The sequence below is a fragment of the Egretta garzetta genome, unplaced genomic scaffold, assembly GCF_000687185.1.
Source record: "Egretta garzetta isolate BGI_Z169 unplaced genomic scaffold, ASM68718v1 scaffold447, whole genome shotgun sequence".
Taxonomy (NCBI): Eukaryota; Metazoa; Chordata; class Aves; order Pelecaniformes; family Ardeidae; genus Egretta; species Egretta garzetta.
The window spans coordinates 1,759,876-1,776,025 of NW_009260397.1; the positions used below are offsets into that span (position 1 = coordinate 1,759,876).

Below are 16,150 nucleotides of genomic sequence, written 5' to 3' on the forward strand. Positions count from 1 at the left end.
CCCGGGGTCTGCTGCGTCCTCCGCTTCCCCCCGCGGTGCGAGCGAGACGGCGTGCGGGCTGCCCCGGAGAGTCGCGTGGCCCCGGGCGCCTGGCTTCTGGGGCTCCTCGAATCATTCGGAAATCAATTAACTTTAAGTGGAATTGGACCCCTCCCGTGTTTCCCCGTGCCCTGCTGCACAGCTGCCCTGCAGGCGCGGGGCGCTGCCGGGGCTGTCAGCGCGCAGCCAGGCCCCAGCCTCGGCAATCCCTCCGTGCCATCTTCCCTGTCTTCTAGCTCTGTTAGAGGCAGTTGGCCGGAGGTTGATCGTCACTTTGCATTTAACCCCCCCTAGAAATAATTGCAGCTATCGCATCAAGTCCCAGAGCTCCTCAGCAGCCTTTCATGTGCTGTGTTCTGCTGAGAAAAATCTCTGTTCCCGAGGGTCTTAAGCCTGGCACAGACAAAGACGTGGCAGTAGTGTCTCGGTAGCGCCAAGAGCGCAGCAGGCAGGGAGCTGGGAATGAGGGGAGGAAGCTACACTGGAAAAATAGTTGTTCGTTTCCTGTTAATGGTGTATTGAAAGCCAGAAAGCTCTGCTGACAGGTGGACAGCTGCAGTTCACTGCTTCTGGCTTTCTCCGGAAATGCCCACATTTAAACTCTTCACTAAACCTTGAGGACTTTGCAGTGCAGGGTTTGCTGCTTGCAGTTGTTAAAAATGAGTGTTTTCTTAGTATTTCATCCTTAAAACCCCCAGGTTTTTTTAAATAAATCTTGTCTTTGATAGGCCTTTCGGAAATACTGGGGGTCATGGCGTGGTGTCCAACTGACTTGCTTTTTTTCAGGCTGTTCTATTGTAATCTTGATCTTTTAGTAAAGTTTACTTGTGGACTGAGATTTGAGCCTTTAACTGGTCTTATTTTGTGTGTGAATTATGTACACATGAAGTTTGTTACTCATGATTATGCTAATTATTAAAATTATCCTATGTATTCGATTGTGTGCTTTGTTTATTTTTTTAGTGTTTGTGTGACTGCATGGAGTATTTGTTTAGTCAGCTATATTTGAGCTGTTTTTTAACTAATGGAAACCTTTGTGTGCTTTTCTAAAAAATGGATGCATGTTTTTATTGTTTTAACTGGCTTGCAGTGTCTGAAAATTGCTTTTTAGTTGAATCAAAATACAGCCAAGACAAACTCATTCTGGCCAAGTTGTATCTGCTTGTCCAGACACTGAGATTTCACAGTTGAAATCTGTGTGCCCTACGTGCACCGCATAGTCAAACTTGGCGAGTTTGCAGGAGACTGCAAAGGTGGCACGACCCCACTAAACTTTGCTAAATTTGATACTGCTCACCATTGATGTTCTTTGAGCCCAAGCCAGCGTACAAACCGTGGTCTTTGCAGTGTTTGACCATGCCAGCGGGTTTTACCATTTTCCTGGCTGGGCATTAAGTGCTTTGTGCAGACTCTTTAATGTTTCTTTTGCCTTTAACAACCTTTACATTTTACTTTGTGAAATACAGTGGATAAAAGGATAGCATTGTTTATCTGCCAGACTTTGCTGAGAGGTGCCACTCAAGGTAGACTGTACAAAACTGATTCCTGTCTTCTGTGTTGCACAGTAGAGCATATAATTAACTGTAGTAACATTTGACACCTCAGAGAGTGGGTAAGCTCATATCTCTCTGGCTATGAGAGGTCAGTAACATTTGACACCTCAGAGAGTGTTTGGGTAAGCTCATATCTCTCTGGCTATGAGAGGTATGTTCTAGGCTTGTGCAATTTTTGCAGTGCTATTCAGATTTTTTTTTTTTGGCTTGCACTCTTTCAGGCTACCTTCCTCCTGAGGAGCTCAGGGTTCTTATTTTTTTAGTAACAGAGTTCATACTGTGAAGCACACAGGGGAATCTGGGGTTAGTTATGACTGCCTTGTTCTGCCACATTTCATATGAAAGTCCTCTTGGACTGAGAGTTTGCATTAGTAAACTTGAGTGCTTACTGCTGTTACGTTTTCATTTAGTAGAAATAGCAACAGCAGCAAGGATGATGCATTAAAGCAGTGTAATTTGCATTAGCACTGTCAGCCCTGGTCTTTGCAGCGTGTTGTGGATATCAACTTGATGTACCTGGCATCTCTGTGATGTGACTTTTGTGTGGGTCTGTTTTAGGAGAATGTGTTTATTGGTCAATCCAAAATCTACAGCTACCTGAATCCTAACAAAACTCCTGGTGCTCGCCCCCCGCTTCAAGAAGAAAACTCTGTCATGTATCACGAGGTGAAATGTCAGGGCAAAACACTAAAGGAAACCTACAGGAAAGGAGATGGTAAGATTGATCTATTGGATTGCTTGCCTCATTAAATGTGCTCCTCTCACCCCCAATTTGAAAACTTTAGTACGGAGTCAAGAGGCAGCTCCCCAGGCCCAGTTGCTTTCCCAGTCCTACAACTCTAATGGCAAACTGGGACTACAAAGATGAGGGCATCCTTATCCTTTGAAAAACTTAGGTCACAGGTTTACCAGGCAATTTTTTTTTTTTTTTTGTGTCTGGCTGTGTTTGTATTGTCTCTCTAGATACAAAAAGTTAAAGCTTGTGATATCAATGCCCTGATCTCCCTGCAGTTCTATTCCTACTCTGTTTCTTCAGGTCAGTGTTAGGCAGCCTATCTAATTGGTGTTGGTCTGTTTTATTACCTAAAACTGTTTATTTCTATAATTTGACTACTTTGTACTAATTTATATAAAGGCAATTCAAAGTCAAATAAGGTATGAGGTAGAGGTACTGATAGAAAAAGAAACAATTCTTAAATTTTCAGGGTGAAACAAAGGCAGTGAGAAGGAGAAGCACAGACTGTGGATGCTGAGTGCCAGGGTTCATAGATGCTGCATTGTAGTGACTAGAAATGGTAATGTTCAATAAGTTTGTGGAGGGGGAAAAAAACCCCCAACCCTGGCTTGTGTTTAAAGGTGCATTTAATAACCTTGGTAATGTGTTGAAACATTTTGATACAAACACTTTTAGCAAGCAGGTATTTTAAGTCCCACACAACACAGGGAGTGTCAGGTTTTCTGGAGACTTAGGGCCTGTAGCTCCTAATTTAGCTCCCCAGTTTTGACAAGCAAGTGAAGATGGCTTTAACTTGTCCCACTGCTGAGGCCTTGCAGCTGTGCTTCATTTTCTCCAGTGAGATTGAAGCATCTGTCTCAGCAGATGGGACTGTTAAACCTGGTTATTTGTTTTAAATAAAAACTTTATTCAGCTTTAAGCCATGCTGGCCTACCTCTAAATCAGTTGGCTGAGAAGGAGGATGTGGTCATACCAAGGTAGGATGCATGCAACCAAGAAAGTGTTGGTTTAGGGGGCGGGTAGACTTTTTGTAAGTCTCAGCCCTTTAACTCTTGTGGATTTTGTCTGAATGGTGTTGGCCACTTGGTACCAGCGTCTGCAGCTACTGATCACAGTGGTGCAGAATCCAGAGAGGCTTCCTCTCCCTCTTTAGCGCAGGATGTTGATTAGCTTATGGGAACTTGATAATTTAGCATGCCAGATGCAAACTGTGCTGCTGTTTCAAATGCTGCACTGAAGGTGCTGCATGTTCAGGTTTGGAAAACTCGTGATTCACAAACCTAACTGACAAAGTACTTGGGCTCTGTTTTACCTCTTCTCACCTCTCCCTCTGTACTATGTGTACCATAGCAATGACTAGTCAAAAGTTGAGTAACGGCTTATCTGGGTTCTAGCAGAATGAGATTGTATCATTCCCTTCCTCTTTCTCCTGTTTGACAGAACTAGAAACTTGGACTAGAAACCATTGGAATTCATTTAAAGCACTCTGGTATAGATGATCCTAAGTTCAGAGCCTTACTTTATTTTCCTGTCACCAGAAAAAAAGAATGGTGGCAATATAATTGAAGGTGCTATGAAACCAGAAGATCAGAAAGATAAAGAAAGTGGGTGCAATACTTCAGTGCCCTCCTCTGATCAAAACCAAGAAACTGTAGAAACCCAAAAGACACCCTTGTCTTCAGACTGCGCTGATGAGGGCAATGCAAAGCCAGCTCAGAAAAAGATGGTTAAAGCAAAACGTGGACCAAGGAGAAAGTAAGTGACTCCTGGAACTGAAAGTTTTTTTTCTGTGTGTCCTTTTGCACAGGAGGCTTTGATCTGCATTTTTCCTTCAGGAATGAGTCAGACCTGTAGTTAATGTTATGCTTGTTTTGTTGCCTTTTTTTTAAGTACATGGTTGTCTTGGGGGGAACAAATCTTAAAGGAGACTTCTTTGTTTTCTCAAGTATTGTATGTTTGAAAATACAAAATAGCACCCAAAGTATTTACTTACCTTGCAGAGGACTTGTTTTTCTTGAAAGCAAGGCTAATGTATTTTATCTCAAGTGAAATACTTGCTGATCACCTATAGAAAAAGACATTAATGAGCGATTAAGACCTACTTTTCTGTGGACAAATGGGAATGTATCTTGTCAGAAATAGAGTATCAGATTAATTACAGTTGGAGGCTTCCTGGCTGAGCTTGATATTCTTTCTCATGATATTGGAGTAATATGACCTAATGTTAATGAATTCTTTACCAAGCAGTTTTTGTAACCTAAATTTTAGAGTTCCTTCTGGCAAGACACGCAGGGGGCTTCAGACTTGTAACGTGACCTTCAGTTGGTTTCCAATGGCATCTCATTGTTAAAGAATTAGTACTAGTGTAATGAAAATAACGTGGGGAAGAAAAGGAGATGTAGGTTATGGCTTGAAGTGAAGAGTACTGATACGAAACACTGATTCATTATTGATTGCCTTTCAACACACCAAGCTGAAAATAAAAATTTATTAGAGGTACCTCTGTCCTAGAGGCGTAACTTCACAAATGGCCTAAAATACATGTGTTCTCTATTTTCTTATCCCTTAGAACACAAGGAAGAACACCAAATCGAAAAGTGACAGATTATTACCCAGTTAGAAGAAGTTCCAGGAAGAGCAAATCCGAATTGGAGGTAGTGCTTCCTGTTAAAATAACATTACTTACAACATTGCTGGTTAATTGAACGTTTGAGGAAGTGTGTAACGATCTATAAATGGTTGCCATTGGCCAAATAAAAATAGCATTGTGCACTGCAAGTATTGTGAAAAACCTTAAAATTTGGAAATGCTGATCCAGTTCTTCTAGGACAGAATCCAGCTGCTTGGGGGGGGGGGGCAGAAATATGTCTCTTTACCATTCAGAAATATGGGATGGTTTGGAAAAATGACTGTCACTGGCTAATAATATCCTTTTAGCTATAGAATAAGCTACAAAAACTATCAACAATATTGTGGGTTTGTTTGTTCTTGTTTATTCTGCAGACTGAGGAGAGGAAGAAAATAGATGAGCTAATTACAAGTGGGAAAGAAGAAGGAATGAAGGTAACTGCAATGCCAACCTGAGTAGCCATGTACTGTTTATGCAGTATCTTGCTGTTAACCTGTTCAAGCAGAAAGTAGCAGATCTCAGTCTCAGAACTGCTGCAGTTCCTTGATAGTAAGATGAAAGTGCAGCAAAACTGGAGCACACTGTCTTTCCTTTTGGATGGGCAATGTTTGGCTCTGGAGAATATGTATATGCAGCTCAGTCACAAGTATTGAGGGGGCTTTATGGTCTTTACTGAAAATGCACTTGCTCCCTTCAGTATCTCATTTCTTGGGTTAGCTTCCAGAAATGGGGTTAGATATAGCATCTTAATTGTCATATGTTTTAAAGGTAACACCCATATATACTGTCTGTATAGTTATTGGAACCAAGTGCTTACTATTTGTGTTACTCCAATCACTCTCTTTAGAATTTAAAGCAGAAATGGCTCCTGGAAGTGCAGAAGAGCTGCAATTCTTGAAAAGGAGCAGCCTGTAGTTAACACTGTCACATCTACGACAGTGATAGGAGAACTTTCTTGGAGTTGTCCAATTTAAGGGGAGGCAGGAATAATAAAGTATACTGCTGGGTGATAACTGTAATTTCTGTGATTGATCTTTCTGATCCTCTAACTTTTTAACCTGTGCATGCTAATGGTGATGGGGAACCTGAAATGGAAAAGCTTACTGCCTCAGCTAATAGGTAGTTTAAAAGAAAAAAAAATAGATAACTCTTCTCTGTGTATGGTTTATTTAAAGTAATTCTTAGTTCTTTGATTAGAAGACTTTGTATCAAAATACCTGGTAACTCATAGGGTGTGTCCCAAACTCTTCCTGTATTTCTTCCACAGTGCTGTGCGTTGTGCTTCTACAGCTTTGTCTGCAATACACAAATACCCTGCTGTAGCATTTTTTAAATGACAAATCACTCATTTCCTAGGAAACAGCTTATTTGCAGTCATGTAAATACTTTTTCATTTTCCAGCTGATTTTTCTTTTCAACTCAACAGATTGATTACATCGATGGCAAAGGGAGAGGAGTAATTGCTACTAAACATTTTAATCGAGGAGAATTTGTAGTTGAATATCATGGGGATCTCATAGAGATCACTGATGCTAAAAAGAGAGAAGCTGTGTACGCTCAAGATCCATCCACAGGCTGCTATATGTACTATTTTCAGTACCTCAGCAAAACATACTGGTAAGCTTCTCTTCCCTGAAGTGTGATAGCTGAGCAATAGAGGCTTTGAATGCTGTTAAGTCTTTTCCTGTTTCCATGCAAAAAAAATTTTTAATGGGAACCATGAATTAGGAAATCTTTTTGGAGCGCTCTTTCATGTTCCAAGAGCCTCCTGTACCTCTGGGCTAAAAGAAACTGTAGGTGACTCAAAGCCCTGTTGTCTGAAGTACAGCATAAGCTATATGAAGAGTTGCATCTGCTTGGATGAGACTTCAAGCTCTGCCATGGACTTCTGCTTAAATTTATTCTCTTGTAAAATTAACTAGTTTTCCCGAGTTGTAAGGATTTTGTTTGAAAAGCAGTATGGACAAACTCTCCAGAAGAGAAACATTTCCTTCAACTGTCTTTGACTGGGTGTCCTTCTTCTCTAGTACCTGATACCCACCCCATGTGCTTGCTTTATCCCTCTGTTTGCTGTGTCATTTGTCCCAAACTCAGGTTTCCTTGAAGCAACTACTCAGACTATGTTCTTCCTTCCTTGGCTGATGTCACTGGATACTGTAGTATGGGTCACTTAACCTGTGTATTAATTACCTTGAAGCACCCTATATTCTAAGTGTCTGACTTGCAGTCTAGAAGCCATAATGACAGCTGCCATAACTCTTTGTGTAATGAGGGGCACTGGCGCTTTAGTATCCAGGTCTCTAGAAGTTGGGCATGTAGTATTTAGTCATTCTCAGCCTTCCATGTGAGTAGAGACCCTTGCTGGCTTACTCAGGCTTACTTACTACTTGGCTTGGACACAGATTTCTTGAGGGGAGGGTATTTAAGGTATCGAAGCCTTTCTGGTGGTGGTCTATATCTGGGATCTGCCATTCCTTATGAACAGTTGAGAGCTGCTTGGAACCAGGCAGCTCAAAAACATAGTCCAAAATTTTCCATTTTCTGGGTTTTGTGCTAACTTGATCTCCCAGAATTGCTTTAGTTTACCTACACTGACATATTATGTGCTGTCTGTGTTAGTCATATGAATATTCTGTAATGTTCTGGTTTTTCTTCATTTTTCAAGTCTTGTGTGGATTCCTCATTCTTTTTCTGATTTGCACCTTGGTTTTGGTCCACAAACGTTACAGCGTGATATACAGCAATCCTGCATTCTGTTCTTACTTTTTCAGTGTTGATGCTACAAAAGAAACTAATCGTCTAGGAAGACTGATTAATCACAGCAAATGTGGCAATTGTCAAACAAAGCTTCATGACATCGATGGTGTGCCTCATCTCATACTGATAGCTTCCAGAGACATTAAAGCAGGTGAAGAACTGTTGTATGACTATGGAGACAGAAGCAAAGCTTCCATTGAAGCTCATCCATGGCTGAAACACTAATTCATCTTTGCTTGGGTGGTTTTTTTTTTGGACTGAGTGATCTACAAGGAGTCAGTGGATTTTTTTTTTTTTTTCTTGTCCTCACTTCCCTCAGCTTTCTTAGTGGACTGCTTATGGTGTTCTGAGCTCCTTAAAAACTACCTTTCTGCTTTGCAGTATTTAAATACCTATTACAGTTTTCCAGGCAGGCTTGAATAATCGATCTTAGATTGCCAAAACTTTTATATCATAAAAGGAAACCCTAAAATTTGAATACATCTATATAGTGACCAGTGCCACTTGAGCATGCAGTCAAAGACTTGCACAGAAACTTAATCACTTGAGTTGTGCTTCTGCTTTTGCAATGAAATCTCATGCTCCACGTTGGGGGGTGATGAACTTGGCATTAGCTTTATGACAGCAGATGTACTTCTGTACTCTGACTCGTACATCCAATGGCTTGACTGCTTGTCAGACTGCTTTTTGCAACCCAGTGCTGACAGGCTTCTGAGATGGATGCTACTATCATTCTCAAATAATTTGTGGTAGGGATCCAGTTTTTCCAGTGTCGTATCTCATGTTGGCAATGAACTTTAAATGCACTGGTGCAGAGGGAAAGGGATGGTCAAATTGGCTGCTTTCTTCAGAGAAATGACTCCAAGCCAAATGAAGATGGATTTTGATAGACTGGGTTGATGCTGATTTGAAATGTGAAGATAAAACTTCACAATGAGAATCAATGTTTGACACGACTTATTTTCTAAAATGTAAGATGGTACCTTTTTATAGTTGATGGCTGATTCCTGGAGGTGTCTCCCAGAGGATTTTAAAGAAGTAAAAGAAAAAATTCTCTCCAAAACTTTTATTACCTTCCTATGCTAATTAGCCACATTGGAAGCTATTTATTTACTGTGAATGCTTGAAGTAGAGCATAGCGGTTCCAAAAATAGGAGTCATCTTCATATGCAGCTTCAAACTGTAATGATGGAGTTCATGCAATGAAGAAAGTAGATTCCTTATTGCCTGGTCCTGTAGGTCTGTCCAGCATGGTCTGGTCCCACTGTCTTAAATGGGAGTTGAGTGCTTAGCATCTTGCGGATGTTCATAATGTTACTGTTGGAGAACCAAATCTGTGATATAGGCAGGCAATACAATGCAGGTCCTTTATGTTAAAGATGAATTCTTACCAGTTGGAATTTTTGCCAAGGCCCGCTTGGCACGTGTGTAGATGAAAATGGCTGTGAGCCATCAGCCACACTTGCTGCTGGAAGATGTCAGCAAGGGATCTGTGGCTCTGTTAATGTCTTCTGTTCCTCATGTCTTGAAGGCTGCTGCTGTTCCAGCTAATGCCCTCTAGGACAATCTTAGTGCTTGCCTATGTGATAGGTAAAATAGCAACAACATCCTGGTTGTATGCTCCAGCAGCAAGAGAGGTGGTGTAGTGATGTATTTTTTAAATTAAAAACTTGAAGACAATGTCTCTGTAAAATAAAGAATATATTTATTATTGATGAAGTGGCTGCTATAGTACCTGTCTCCATTGCAGATCATTAGCATTTTGAAAGAAAGCTGTGAAAATCGTTAGCCATTAAATGCTTTATATTATTTACCATTTAACACAAGGCAAGCTCATCAGAGACAGCCTGTGTGTTTTCACCTTTTCTGAAGAATTAACTGGAGACCTGTTACCTTACACATGCTGAGTTACAGGTAAGCTTTGCTGGCTCACTTAATAGTGTTAGCACTGATTTTTCTCTGGTCTCTGTTACAGAGACTACAGCAGTGTGTACAGTATCCTGTTTTACTAGAGCACTTCCCTTAAGTCAAAATTGGAATAAAATGCTTTTTTTTTATTTAAACATTTGCTTGTTCTCCATCAGGTCAAACAGCTTAAAACCTCTGTTCTTTCAGCATCACTTTTGTAAACAAGAAAGGGGGAAGATCTCTCTCCCTGCTTTGCATAAAAGGAAAATTGTCTTCTCTGAAACGCTTAACTGGTAATCGAGTAGCACTGCATCGGAAGATGGTAATAAAGCTGATGTTGCACTGTGTATGTATCCTTTACTTTTCTAGGAACCGATATATCTCTCTCTCACATATATCAAAATACTTTTCACAGAAACATGCTGTTTGGATTTCTATCTCTGTGTGCCTTATAGGAAAGTTTCATCTTCTAACAAGGTGTAAAGCACTTTAGCTAAACTGCTTTTGCCAGGCTCCCATGGCTTTGCCGGAGGCAGTGGGGTTGCTCTAACAGGACTTTGTAGCCTCTTCTTGTGTAGCCCTAGCCAAGGAATTTGCTCCCCTTTTGAGAGAGCAGCTCTGCAGCTCATGTGGCACCAGAGTGGATGCAGCTGTGATAGTTCCAGAAAATGAATAGCCCAAAAAGGCTGAGGTGCTTTCCCATCTGCTTTAACTGGTGAACTCCCACTTTTTTTTGTAGTAACATCTGAAATGGTAAACTAAAAAGAATAATTGCAGCTTTCATTATTGTCTCCTTCAACTAACTGCAGAGTGGCCTAGGGCTATGTCAGTCTTCCGTGCCTCTGTGGCAGGTTGTTACTCTTGCACAGCTCTGTTCAATCTGTGCAGTTTATTACCTGAAGTTGTTTCATTCAGACTTAGTGTGTTTGGGGGCATAATTCTCCCCCTACCCCCTCCCCCCTTTTTTTTTTTTAAAGCAGATTGGAAAATACATCCCTGGATAAATCACGGAAGAGGATGGAGTTCAGAGTGCACATAACCATCTCTTTTCAGCTCAGAGGTGTATCCTGGCTCTTGCTGATGCATGATTGTTTTTCTCCCCGCCCCCAAACACAAAGCCTCTGCTAAGGAAATGCAGTAACTTCCTTCCCTGCTACCATGCTCTGGAAATACATTGCAGGGACATGGCCAAGGCTTATTAATATTTTGAAGATGGCAGAATGACTTCAGTTCTGTGCCCTGGCTAAACCAACTTGCTTAGGCCAAATGTCCTTGATGTTACGTTGCTAACGTGCAGTCGGTAACAAATCCTCTCTGAAAGGAGACTGCAGTTCTGCTTTCCGCTAAGCCATGTTCGCATTGTGCATCCAAGCAGATGTGTGAAGTGTCCTGTATTTTTCATGCTGCTGGTGTATAAGAGGGAATCAAAAGATTTCAGAGCCTGCTTTCACTTCTGAAGAGAGTGAGATCACAGCTTGATACCTGTCACTGCTCCTTTTATGTCTGCTCAGACCTTTCTGCTCTTGAAATTCTACTTTTCTAAATGTGGCACCTAATTGGTATATTTCAAGCTGCTTTTCTATTCCTCTGTTTGCCCTATATGCTTCCACTAGCGATAAATCTCATTACTTGGGCTAATGCACAGCTTGTGACAGCTGACTGCAAGAACAGAGCTTATGAAAAACACAGCTGTCTACCACAGGAGACCTTTAGCTGTCAGAAATTAAATGTTTGGTGCATCTGTTCCAGTTTGAGCATGTCTGCGCCTCTGAAAAGGCATCGGTCCTTCACGTGGGCAGAGCACGATGCAGCAGCTTTTCTTCCCCTGCTGTGCTCTTCTCTGCTGTCTCTCGTCTTGACCCTGGGCCACTCCTGTGTGAGCCCCTGGGTCCTGCTCTCATAGCCCAACCCCATCTTCTTTTGGTGGGGTGGGGTGTGGTGGGCTTCTGCCTGTGTAGCGCCCGTCTAATGCAAAGAAAGACACAGAACAAAAAGCAATGCTGGGGTCTTCTTTGAGCAGTTCTGTGTTAGTGTAAGATAATTACTTTCTGCGTAAGAGCAGTGAGGACTGCAATCTGAAGGGGTTCTTCCTTCCCAGTGCTTCTCTAGGAGTGCACTTGTGAAGGGTGTGCATCTCTTAAAAATACCTTCATCTTGCAAAATCATTTGGGCTGAGCATTTTGTTAGGTGGACAGGATAAAAAAGTGGTAGTACAGATCATCACAGGCTCTTTTAATAAGAATAAAAATCACTTTTGTATAAACATTTATTCTCTACGTGTGGGTAATGTCTGGCCAGAATCTAAGAAATACAAAAAGTGTTGGTCTTAAAACAGTATCTAAAACAGCAAAGTAAAATCTGTTCTGAAGGAGTATTATACAACATGATTTTATGAGATTGCTTATTCTCTACAGTAGGAGTGATGCTTTTTCTTCGTCGTTGACTCCCCTAGCGCCTTAGAGGCTCTCATCAGTGCTGTTTCTGAACAAGAGTGGTCAAGTTCTTGAGGATACTCATTTTCCATGTTTAAAAGAGAACCTAGAATAAAAAAAGACAACAAAAAGGAAACAATAATGTACAACTGGAAAAGAAGGAACATGCAGCGAGACGGCTGTGTCAATGTGTTCTGCTATTTTGGGGAACTTTAGGGACACAGCCTGAGCTTGTGGGTATTGCATACAGCTGCTTCATACAATGTAAACAAACCCCCAGAGACAGCTGGCATGTTCCCACAGCAGAGTCTTAATGTGCTAGCAGGGGAGGCAAGTATTGTGAAGCTTTGCTCTGAAATGCTTATTTTTCCTAGAAAAAAAGTGACACCCTGCTTGCCTGGGTGGAGGTGGCCTTCCCGGGGAGGGCTTTTTCCACAAGGAAGTATTTCTCTGTTGCATTTTAATTTTATAGGGAAAGGAGGAGAAAACAATATCCAGCCAACTAGGCCAGAGTTCAGAATTCATCCCTGGACTCACTAAGTATGAAGCATGCCATGTTCTCCCATATTCTGCCAAAAAAATGCAGACAAACTTACAGCCGCTTGATGATTGTCTTCTCTTCGCTGTCCTTGCTGGTGCCAGGGCTGCTGCCACTGGCTGCTTTTTCCAGTTCTTCAGTTTGGTCCCTTCTCTGTGAGATGATCCCACTGGGAAAAGAAGTGGGTTTGTTTATTTTTTGTGGTTTTGTGCATAGCGGGGCATTGCTGTCTATGTTAAACCCTTCACTGGGCAGCCTAGGACGTGGGTGATGGGCGCTCGCAGGACAGGTATGGCAGCCTGGCCTGTTTCTTGTAATGCTTTGCTCTTATTTTCCTTTAACACTGCAATGTCATTTTGCTTGGGCTATGCTTTAATGAGAATGCTAAAAAAGTAACGAGCTGACTTCTCCAGAGAGGAAGAATGGCAAATCCTCACAAGAGTGAAAGGGAAGTGTAATTACATGTTGGATATCCAAAGATAACAGCAGGGTGCAGATGCAAATGGCCAATTTCTGCATGGATGGATCTGTGGTACCTTCAGTGCAGCCACGAAGGCTCACACCACGCAGCTGGGAACAGATGGGAGATTCCCACCTTCCCTGCAAGGCGAGTGGCTGTTCCTCTTCCCATTCTTTGGAGGAGAACGGAAAGGCTTTGCCTGAGCTGTAGATTTTGTCATCCTACTTTGATGCTGCTACACTCTACAAGGTTGTAACCGCCTACTTTAGGTAAAAGCTTCGGTTTTACCAAAGGACGTCCCCCCTGCTCGGAATCGGGTTAGATTTTACCAGCTTGCATGCTACGCTGTGTTTTCACAGCATGCCAATTTACTGTCCTGACCTGACCTCATTGGATCAAAGCTTGTGACTGCAGTAGCTGAAGGCTGAAAGTAGCTAAGCAACACCCCCCCGGAGTTTGGAAATAAAAATACAGGAGAGTATCTAGAAACTGGTGTGACACCAGGCATGGGGTAATTCTGAGGTAGATTCTCCTCCTAGAGAAACGGGACTATGAGCTGTTTGGTGACACTACAGACCTCCAATACCTGCACGGTAACTTCTAGTCAGAAGTCATGATGAAAAATGCAACCCCTAAACATCATCAGTCATTTCATGCCATTCTCTGTGAGGATCTCAGTTACCTTGTGCTATATAGAGCTTATTTCCAATACACACAAGACATTTTAGAACATACACTCGTATTTATCCCCTTCCCCTGCACAACTACTCTTTATGGCCGTACCATTATAATCAGGATTTTATGTGAATGTTTAAAGGGAAGATGGTTTTTGGCTTAAGCTGTAACGCTGTACAAGGAGATAACCACACAGAATTACTTGAACTGCAAAGTAGCCTTGATGTGCTCTCTAGGTGCATGGCACTGTGACTTAAATCACACAAAAATATAAAACATTCACACTGTTAATTTTTAACTTGGCCTGTAATAAGCTGTGTAACACGGCTGGGAAATCAAAGCAAGAAGCCACTCCAATGGCCACACAGCAAAGGCAGGCAGCCGAGCTGGGGAAGCAGCGCCTGGCTGCGCTGGGAGAAGTGCCATCGAGCAGTTTGTAAGCTGACTTCTTGGATTTAACTTTAACTTCTCGGCTTAACCTGCCTGTTACAGACAAGGCAAAGGGTGGGCTCACCGTGCCCAAGAGGTTGTTGCTGAGATATCTCAGCTGAAATATAATGTGCTCAGACATTTTGTGTCTAGAGTAAGAAGTAGTTTCTTGCCCCAAAGAATTTATAATACAACCTGATGGCGAGGGGCAGAGGTTGGTGGAGACCAGCCTTGGAGGTGAAGGAATTCGTAGCACCAAGAGCAAGGCCTTTCCTGCATACCACCCTTTGGCTCACACTGATTCTCCCAGCCTGGTCCCTTCTAGAAAAAACAAAACCCTTCTCTGAAAACACTTTTTTTGGACAGTTCAAGTGCCTTACACAACCCTCTGTTGGCAGTCATTAAATAAAAACCCCATAGCTTATCTTGAATGATGATGAAAGGGCTTAATATTCTGCTTTCTAGATCAGTGCCATACCCACCGTGGGAGCAAAGGAAGAGCAGATAAGCTAGCGTCCACGACAGCAGGCTGGAGGAAGAAGGAAATTTTGACTAAAGCTGAGATGGAAACCCCCATGCTCTTTGGTACGTAGCGTGGCCTTAGACAAGAACAGTATGTGCGCAGCTGCTGTGACTGCATAGATGAACTAATGAGAACCCAGCTTGTATGTGGAGAGGGAGGAACCGTACGTAGGCTGACAGCGGTACCGTTACAGGAACAGGCTGCGAACTGTGCAGAATAAGAGGGAGTTTAATTTTTAAATTATGTTGCATAGAGATTTTATCATTCCCCCATTTTTCTTTGCTCATTTGTAGGCTCTTGGGAGCACAGATGTCTCTCTGTCTGGATGGTGCCTAGCCCAGCCTGGGTGCTCAGATCTGCAAGACTCTGATCTGGTGAGTTCCCCAGACAAGAATTGTTATTAATTCTTTGCTGACTTCACGATGTACCTCTTATAGCACTGTAGCTCCTCTTGCACCACAAGAAGCTGAGCTTTCAGCTGGTTACGCTCTTGCAATACATCTTGCAGCTCCTGCAATGTGAAGCGGGGGCGATTTGGATCTGTGAGGTCGATCACCATTTTATCTGGTCCCAGGCTGAGCTGTAAAATAAAGTGGGGGTCATGATCTTGTAGCCTGTCAAAACCAGGGCACTCATAGGGTCAAACCTCTGAATTTTATAAATATGTAGTAATTTTTAGAACCAGTATGAGTTCATCACAATCCTGACTTTTTCCAAGCAGTTAATTATAGGTTTTCGTATTATTTTTGTATTTTTTTGGTGTCTGCGTTTCCCAGACAAGTAATAGGGCCAAACTGTGACAGGCTGTGACCACAGCTAAAAGCAAAGTCTCTGTCCCAAAGAGTTTGCAGTCTAGTTTGCCAAGAAGCTGCTTTTATCTGCTTTTCTGGTGACGAGAGAGGCTGAGCGATCTGTCTAACACCACACCAAAACTCCGGCAGAGAGAGGTGTGAACTGAGTTCTCCTTTCCTAAATTAAGGCCTTTGTGGTAATGGCTTTTTTGGTCACAGACATCAGTTCCCCTTGCACGGAGTAACAAAGCTTTAGCGTTTGCGTAAAAGGTAAATTGTCTTTATGGGGATGGTGCTGTGTAAAAGCTGTACAATAGTGGATTTGTACTCCCTGAAAATCTGCCCGGCTGCTTTCAAACTCCCCTGTTAGCACTGCACGTTGCTGAGCTAAAAGCATGGTTAGTCACTGCGGTGCAACAGCAGCAAGGGATCCACAGCACCACGGCTTGTAACGACCCTGAAGATCTCTGCTCTGGAAATGGCTTCAAGGCCGCCTCCAAAGATGAGAAGCAACCGTTCTGAGGGTCGTTCTGCTGTGATGAAAGAGCCCGGCCAACTGCGGCAAAAGCATCCTCCGGCCCACCCGGTGTGAGGGCGGGTGTCACGGCGTGCTCGTGGCCAAGCGGAGGGGCCATGGCCTGCGCTGGGGAAGGGGCCTCTGGTGCAGCCGCCACCTCGCA

The 16,150-nt window shown here is 42.6% G+C and overlaps 3 protein-coding genes across 3 annotated transcripts in view; 2 read left to right on the forward strand and 1 right to left on the reverse strand.

Annotated features, from left to right (window-relative positions):
- KMT5A (lysine methyltransferase 5A) overlaps nucleotides 1-9,162 on the forward strand; it is a 10,381-nt gene extending 1,219 nt beyond the window's left edge. The window contains exons 2-7 of the mRNA XM_035898618.1: nucleotides 2,151-2,307; nucleotides 3,867-4,083; nucleotides 4,898-4,982; nucleotides 5,332-5,391; nucleotides 6,384-6,574; nucleotides 7,729-9,162. Of these exons, the coding sequence (XP_035754511.1) occupies nucleotides 2,151-2,307; nucleotides 3,867-4,083; nucleotides 4,898-4,982; nucleotides 5,332-5,391; nucleotides 6,384-6,574; nucleotides 7,729-7,939 (921 nt within the window). The 3' untranslated portion in view covers nucleotides 7,940-9,162. The remainder of the gene's footprint in view (nucleotides 1-2,150; nucleotides 2,308-3,866; nucleotides 4,084-4,897; nucleotides 4,983-5,331; nucleotides 5,392-6,383; nucleotides 6,575-7,728) is intronic.
- SBNO1 (strawberry notch homolog 1) overlaps nucleotides 1-16,105 on the reverse strand; it is a 54,990-nt gene extending 38,885 nt beyond the window's left edge. The window contains exons 1-5 of the mRNA XM_035898547.1: nucleotides 15,911-16,105; nucleotides 15,108-15,259; nucleotides 14,639-14,685; nucleotides 12,035-12,160; nucleotides 9,177-9,182 (exon numbers count right to left, since the gene is read on the reverse strand). Coding sequence (XP_035754440.1) covers nucleotides 9,177-9,182; nucleotides 12,035-12,160; nucleotides 14,639-14,685; nucleotides 15,108-15,259; nucleotides 15,911-16,105 — 526 coding nt within the window. The remainder of the gene's footprint in view (nucleotides 1-9,176; nucleotides 9,183-12,034; nucleotides 12,161-14,638; nucleotides 14,686-15,107; nucleotides 15,260-15,910) is intronic.
- SNRNP35 (small nuclear ribonucleoprotein U11/U12 subunit 35) overlaps nucleotides 14,937-16,150 on the forward strand; it is an 11,627-nt gene continuing 10,413 nt past the window's right edge. Inside the window, exon 1 of the mRNA XM_035898616.1 lies at nucleotides 14,937-15,053. The gene's annotated coding sequence lies outside the window, so the exon portion shown is untranslated. The remainder of the gene's footprint in view (nucleotides 15,054-16,150) is intronic.